Source organism: Polyodon spathula, chromosome 25, assembly GCF_017654505.1.
Source record: "Polyodon spathula isolate WHYD16114869_AA chromosome 25, ASM1765450v1, whole genome shotgun sequence".
Taxonomy (NCBI): Eukaryota; Metazoa; Chordata; class Actinopteri; order Acipenseriformes; family Polyodontidae; genus Polyodon; species Polyodon spathula.
The window spans coordinates 5,420,421-5,427,065 of NC_054558.1; the positions used below are offsets into that span (position 1 = coordinate 5,420,421).

Sequence of the window (6,645 nt, forward strand, 5' to 3'; positions counted from 1 at the left end):
CATTTAAGCTACCAAAGCATTATTTAAAATCAATTTATGATAATTGTAATAGAACAATAACAACAGTTAGTGATGGGAGGGGGGGGAATCAAAGCAACTTCACTTGCAAGTTAAAAGGTGTGTATGATATTGACGTGCAATAACTATCAACCATTTACTGAAGCTAAGGAAACACAGCTGAGCAGTAAATGCATTCTTTAGATGGATGTTCTACACAGAACTTACACCAGAGATATCAAGCACAAACACATCCATTTCACAAGGTACTGCAAATCTTTTGTTAAAAGGAATCATTTCTCTACGGCTTCACAGCCGTGAAGAGAAAAAGGGAGTTTAGCTCTAGAATATAATTCTGGACAGTGCTAGAGCAGAGATGGTGTCTCATAACAACTCTGGTACCTTGTATTGAAACTGGGCTTGGAGGAGAGCACTGAAGACAGGAGGACTCAGGGTTTGCTGAGGGTTCTAGTGCAAGGAGCGCCGCTGGGGGGGTGTGTTCCGTGTTCTCTAGCTGAGCATCTTGTGCCGGTCGAAGACCGTCTTCCTCTGCTCCTGCACCTGCCTCTTCCAGCGCTGCTGAGCCCCCTCCACGCGCTCCAGCACCGTGTTCGACCTGGAGCGGGTCAGCCCCTCCGCGCCCAGGGAGGGGCGCACATCCTGCAGGGGGGGGGGAACGAGGGACACGTTGCAGGGGTCCGTTTAACCACGATGTACAACCACGGGGTTAGCAGCACACGCCAACGCAACAGCTGTCCTTCAGACACCTACAACAGCTTGACATTTCATTCTTGTTTTCCAATGCATTAAAAAAAAAACATGTGGTAATAATTATACAGTACTGCACACTTCAAGCTACAACACAATGAAAGCACACACACAGTGCTATCTGAGGACTTACTGTGTGTGCCAAACCTGTTTCCAGAAGTAGAACACCACGCCTGTTTGCATTAAACACTTTCTGAATGACTAGAGGCAACTGGCTTCTCTCATCACAAGCACTCAAGCCGGATATGAAAACAAGAAACTGAGAAACGACTGGAGTATCAAATCTTGTGTTAAAATCAGCAAGGCAGAGGCTGGACTCAAACCCCTCAGGTCTGAAGAAACAGACACCCGGGAGAGAGCTGGGGCAGGAGCGTCAAGGAGCTGTGACTGAGCAAGGCTTGAGAAGTGTGAAGCCAGGTGGACACGAGTGAGCTCAACAGTTTGATTCAGCGAGGAAGCAAAGTGCAGATATTGTGAGTAATTGAATACCCAATCAAGAACTGTATCCTTTTCAAAAAAAGCTAAAACAGTGACATCCCTGCCTTACTGCCTGGCAGACCAGCTGCTCCTTACTCACAGCTTCAGATCCAGGGGCTCTGGCCCAGACTTGTTGCTCTGTCTGTGCCACAGCACGGGCCAAATGAAATAACTTAAACATACAGGACAGTGTTGATGCATTTCAACAGAATCTCGTCCACAATCTTGTACAGCACGGGAGGTTTGAGAGATCAGACAGCCATCACTCGGCACGGCTGCCAGGTAGGGGAAGCAGTGGTGAGACTCGGTAAACAGCCATCGCCGGAGAAGGGCTGTCAGCGAGTCTGGAGAGGCTCTGTCAGCGAGCGCTCATAAAAGAAGCGAGGGATAGAAATAAGAGAAGTGCCTAAAGCTCAGGCAGAGAACAAAAAACAACTCTGCAGCATCCCGCACACAATGCGTCCGTTCACTTTCTGATTTCAACGCTATTCTTCTCTAAGCGTTAGCAGAGGTGGATTACCAATGAAGAATTCGGCTGTACTTGGGTATTGCATTCAACCAAGAACAGATTTGATTAAATAATATTCATTTCAGAGCCTTCCTTCCAATTCAAATGTTTTCCTGGTAAATGCTAATATTTTGATCCGGCACTTATTAACCCCTTTTAGGACCTCGCTTTCTGAGTCATCACATGGTTTTTCAAAGCAAAAAAACATTTTTGTAAAAGGTTGCCATCTGCAAAGCAAGTAGTTAAATTCACTGCATAGTAGCTGAAAAGTTACCACAAGAGGTGTACCAAATACAACAGAACTGAGAAGCTGCTTCTTTGTTCACCAGCCAGGTACAGAACATCACACTAAATTAACGTTGCTAATGATTTTCTGCAGGCCAGTTGAAACTTGCAGGGCACGCTCAGCTGTAGCCCGGGGAACCTGCCAGCCTTAATGAAAAAAAAATGACGATTTCAGGACAGAAAAAGATTCACTGACTCTCCTGTGTTGAAGAGGAGGACGACCCAGACCACAGGGGCTTGCCTGCCCGTCGTGGAGGTGTATTTACAGCTCAGGACACATGTCTTCAACACTTTTATAACCCCGCTGTGCACTGGAAAGCACACCAGCTTCAACTTATATTTATTTAGTTTTAAACACACGGTTGGTTGGCCTGAAGCAATATTTGCCCAGGTCGCACCGATTCATAATGGGCAGGGCAGTTTTCCCAGAATTATTCTCCTGTTTGAATTGCTAAATGTTCCTTTCTTTGACAAACACGCACGATCAGGCTGTAACGTTTGTAAACACCACCACTTTTTAAGATTATAAAAATAAGGCCTGTGTCCCAACATTAGAGGACAGCATCTCTAACAGTGCAGGTTCTCAAGATATAGCTTTCAGTGTCGTAGCCAATCAGGGGACAGTACTACAGGGCAGCATGACCTGTATCAAGATGGCTTCAGTAATGTGCCGAGGAACGTCGCTACCAGGTTTCCCCACAACTGGATGAGCGGATCTCAAGGCGGTGAAATAGGTCTCCGCTCTTTCCTTCTGTATCAGGCACTGCTTTCTTTAGAGGCTTGTACAAACTGTGTGTGAGTTTGACATGAACTCTTGAAGACAGTTCTTGTCCAGGAGATCCTGTACCATCCCTCCAATTAAGAGCGTTGCTGCAGTATAATGAGTGTGAATTACTCCTCATCTCCTAACCTGCACGCCCACAGATTTCCTCAGCACGCTACAGCCCGTCAGAAAGGCACTTAACAATGAGTTACACCTAGCTGTCTCCTCCCACTAAGAGAGACCACCCAGGCTCTCCTCCACTCAGACAGATCTCCACCGAAAGAAAATGCAGAGGAAACGAGGGACAGCTACATTTATAAAAACAGATAACCCCCCCCTCCCATCCGGGGGTGGCAGGAACAATTCCCTGCGTCAAAACAAATAACTTGAAATACTGTACTACTATTACGGCTTCCGGTAGACTTCTTCGAAAACGCTTTGTAGTTTCTTTGATTACACGATGTTAAATGAAAGATCTAAAAATCAGGGTTACATAAATATATATTAAATTATGTCTCGATCCTAAAATTCTAGGGGATGCAAAACTTCTGGCCTCAGCAGGACTTGTTTTTATTTTTTTAAACAGCAATTAACGGTGGGTGTCAGCGCTTGCCAACGTGCTGCGGAGAGTTTGAGCCCCGCCCCCCTTGAGGAAGCGCCTCACCTCGTTCTCCTCCTCGTTGTGCAGCGGCTGGCTGTAGGACTGCTGTTTTCGGATTAGCGGCTCCACCAGCAGCAGGAAGACCATGTAGAGCAGCAGGGAGCCCACCACAGACAGGTAGATAATGATAGTCACCTGGGGGGCACACAGACAGAGAAAACACTGGGTGGCATTGGGAGAGCGTGTGAATAGAGAGGGACTGTGGCAGTGCACCTGGACTGCGTGTGCGTGTGTGTGTGCGTGTGTGTGTGTGTGTGTTATCAAGTTGCGCTCTCTGCAGGGGGTGCAGGGGTGTTTCGTTTCAATATTTTGGTTTCTTTTATTTTGTATGCAGAAAACGCTGAACTGGAATCCAATGTCTCCTGCCCCTGCTAGCTGCCTTGACCGCAACCCGACTCCAGCCACAGAGACACTATCTTTAAACCCTGTGGGCTTGTTTTGAACCCCTCTGCAGAGCCATGCGATTTTAAAACTAAGGGCTTGGTTCTTCAAGCTCCACTTCAAAATGTCTTTTTTTTTTTTTTTTTTCAGAAAAGAAAAAGCACCCAATAATACGACCAAACCAGAGTCGTCCCCCCCTCGCCCCATCCAGAAAAAAACACTGTGCTGTATCAACGGCATATTGCAGTAAACAGCTTTAAGGTTAACTCATGGTTAAAGAACTGAACGCTTACAGGCACACCCTGAAATGAAAGCAAGGAGCAGCCAATAACGAGTCCGGCGATGGCACGGATTTAACCCTTTCAGAAGCAGTCAGTGGGACGTTACAGCTGTGCAGCCAGGACCGTGGGATTCAGCGTGAGGGAACGAATGAAGCTGCAGAGCAATGCTGTGCCTGTCCAGCCCGTTACCTTGATGGTGGTGCTGCTGCGCTCCTCATATTTGCACTCGCACAGCAGGCAGTACGCCTCCACATCGTGTCCCGGGACTGGCATGGGCTCCACCACGTGCAGGCAGTCACTGTACAGGGCACAAGACAGCGGGCTGGTCAGAGAGTCTGTCACGAGAGGCTGTTACAACATTCACCTGCGCTTACGAACTCAACGACCAACGTCTCTCAACGCTGAGGCTTGTAGAAAAATCAAAACAGACCACTGCCTTTGATGCTGTGAAGTGAGAGACTCACTGTACAGCCGGCAAAACCACACCTGCTGTCTCTACCTACCCCTATATACTGATGTCAGCATAAACATGCTCTACACACATCCATATACTCTGCATGCGAGGGTAGGCGTGGTGAGGTAGGGGGTCGGGTTTGCACTAGTAAGAACTCTCCCATTCATTTACTCACACTCAACTGTCACGATCCGCACCCCCCAAACGTACAAGTAACAAACAAGCCCCTACCAGTCTTTCTGTGAGACGTTCTTGTTGTAGATGTGGCCGCTTATGTTTCTGTACGGAGGGCAAATGCATTTGCAGCGAACATCTTCAAAGCTCTGAAAATAAATGAGTTTTTTTTGGGGGGGTGGGGGTGGGGGTCTTTTTGCAATTAAATGGAGCACGCTCTCAAGTAAGCACTGTAGAGAGGGCTTTACCAGTTTTCATTTGTTTTTTTTAGTCACATTTAACAGTTACATTTTTATGTTATTCAGCCCATGCACACCCAAGGTAGTCTACAGCTGCGCAGAACTACAGCATAGAAGGTAGAAAAGCTATTTCTTACATCTGTTAACTCAGTACGCGAAAAAAAAAATCTAACGGGCAAATGAGAGAAACAGTGCCATCTAGTGTCAAGCGATAGGAAATACAAAAGAACTATAATAAACTGATTCTGACAGCCCCAAACCTGTTTTATAACGAAGGCAACCTTTTGGCAGCAGCCTACAAATTCTACTGCCAGTCAGAAATCCTGCAAAAAACGGCTGACAGGAGTTTAACATCGGGGCTGAAGAAAGGGAAATGGTTAAGTTATGAGAAAGGGAAGTGGGTAAAGTTACATAAAGATGTATTGTGCAGCTACTGGCAGCAGCGTAATCAGCTACTTGTGCAAATAAAAACTGGTAGTAACATCTGCCATTTTTAAATTCCCACTTTATTTCCATATTCTGTGGAACATCAACAATTGCACATTTATGTTACACAAAATATTAACGCAAATCTAAAGCAGCTTTGGGCCTGTTCCTGCTTAAGAGGGTGCTTGGAGTTAAATTAAACGGCTGCATGTTGCAGGAAACACCGATCTAAATGGTCTTACCTTACCGGCCTCCGTCCTGGGGAGCAGCTCTGAGAACAGGCAGATCAACACCGGGACCAGAAGGAGCTTCACGCCTCGAACCGCCCGGCGCAGAAGCATGCTGAGCACGACTCGGGACAGGGAGCAGGTGAATCTGCGCAGAGGCAGAGATTAACTAGAGATCGTGTTAAAAGAGCCACCGCTGTAACCCTAATTAAAAAAGAATATGATATTAAAGCACACGCTGCAGGCTGCAGTGTAGGATTACATGTCACTCAATATACCTCAGCGTATTAGCAGATCGAAATGCCCAGTGCTTCAGTATGCCTGCTTGTGTGAGCCACATAGAAACACAGTCAGGCGCTTTAACGTGCACCGTCATGTTTGTTGCACCAACAAATGACGCAATCAGAAAACACCTGGTCTTTCTGGTGAAGGGTGATGAAAAGATAAGAGCATCTATATTCTCACATGGCAGGCTGTTCCAACAACAGCAAGCTATATGAACAGAATAATATCTACCCAAAACACATTTAAATATGACCTATGCTAGTGATGCACGTCGTATTAGTATTGCTCTATATGTGTGTTTGTGTTTAAATGTCCTATAATTAGCCTTGCAATACAAACCCAAACATACCGGTTTCTCGTTGCTCTTGCTTGTCTTGACAACCCGTTATGACTGGCTGTGGCGAGGATAACATCTCGCTAGCGATCCGCCTCCTTTCTTTTATTGGTCTGAAATTATGAACCACACTCATAGACTGGCCTGTCTGTATTTCAGCAACGCAGGTGCAGAGAGAGAGAGAGAGAGAGAGAGAGAGAGAGAGAGAGAGAGAGAGAGAGAGAGAGAGAGAGAGAGCATACAGTAATTTGTTATCCATCACGCATGCTCGTCTGTGCGTTACCAGGATTTCACTGTGCTTTTACTGTGACTGAACTTTGCTGTGCCATCTTTATTCAGCCAGCTAGCCCCTTATTGTGCACACTCATGCAGTGAAACCTTTCAT

General features: G+C 46.4%; 1 protein-coding gene across 4 annotated transcripts; it reads right to left on the bottom strand.

Annotated features, from left to right (window-relative positions):
- LOC121299933 (proton-transporting V-type ATPase complex assembly regulator TMEM9-like) lies at positions 1-6,383 on the bottom strand. 4 transcript variants are annotated; one of them, XM_041228181.1, is made up of 6 exons: positions 6,276-6,383; positions 5,657-5,789; positions 4,807-4,898; positions 4,311-4,419; positions 3,463-3,594; positions 1-657 (listed from the first exon to the last, which is right to left on the bottom strand). In XM_041228181.1, the coding sequence occupies exons 2-6, from the start codon at positions 5,753-5,755 to the stop codon at positions 508-510; spliced, it is 582 nt and encodes a 193-aa protein (XP_041084115.1). In that variant the 5' UTR covers positions 5,756-5,789; positions 6,276-6,383; the 3' UTR covers positions 1-507. The 4 variants fall into 4 exon arrangements, with proteins under 4 accessions (XP_041084115.1, XP_041084114.1, XP_041084113.1 ...); XM_041228180.1 differs by having other exon boundaries at positions 5,657-5,845; XM_041228179.1 differs by lacking the exon at positions 6,276-6,383 and adding an exon at positions 5,920-6,160.
- Between the last annotated feature and the right edge of the window lie 262 nt (positions 6,384-6,645).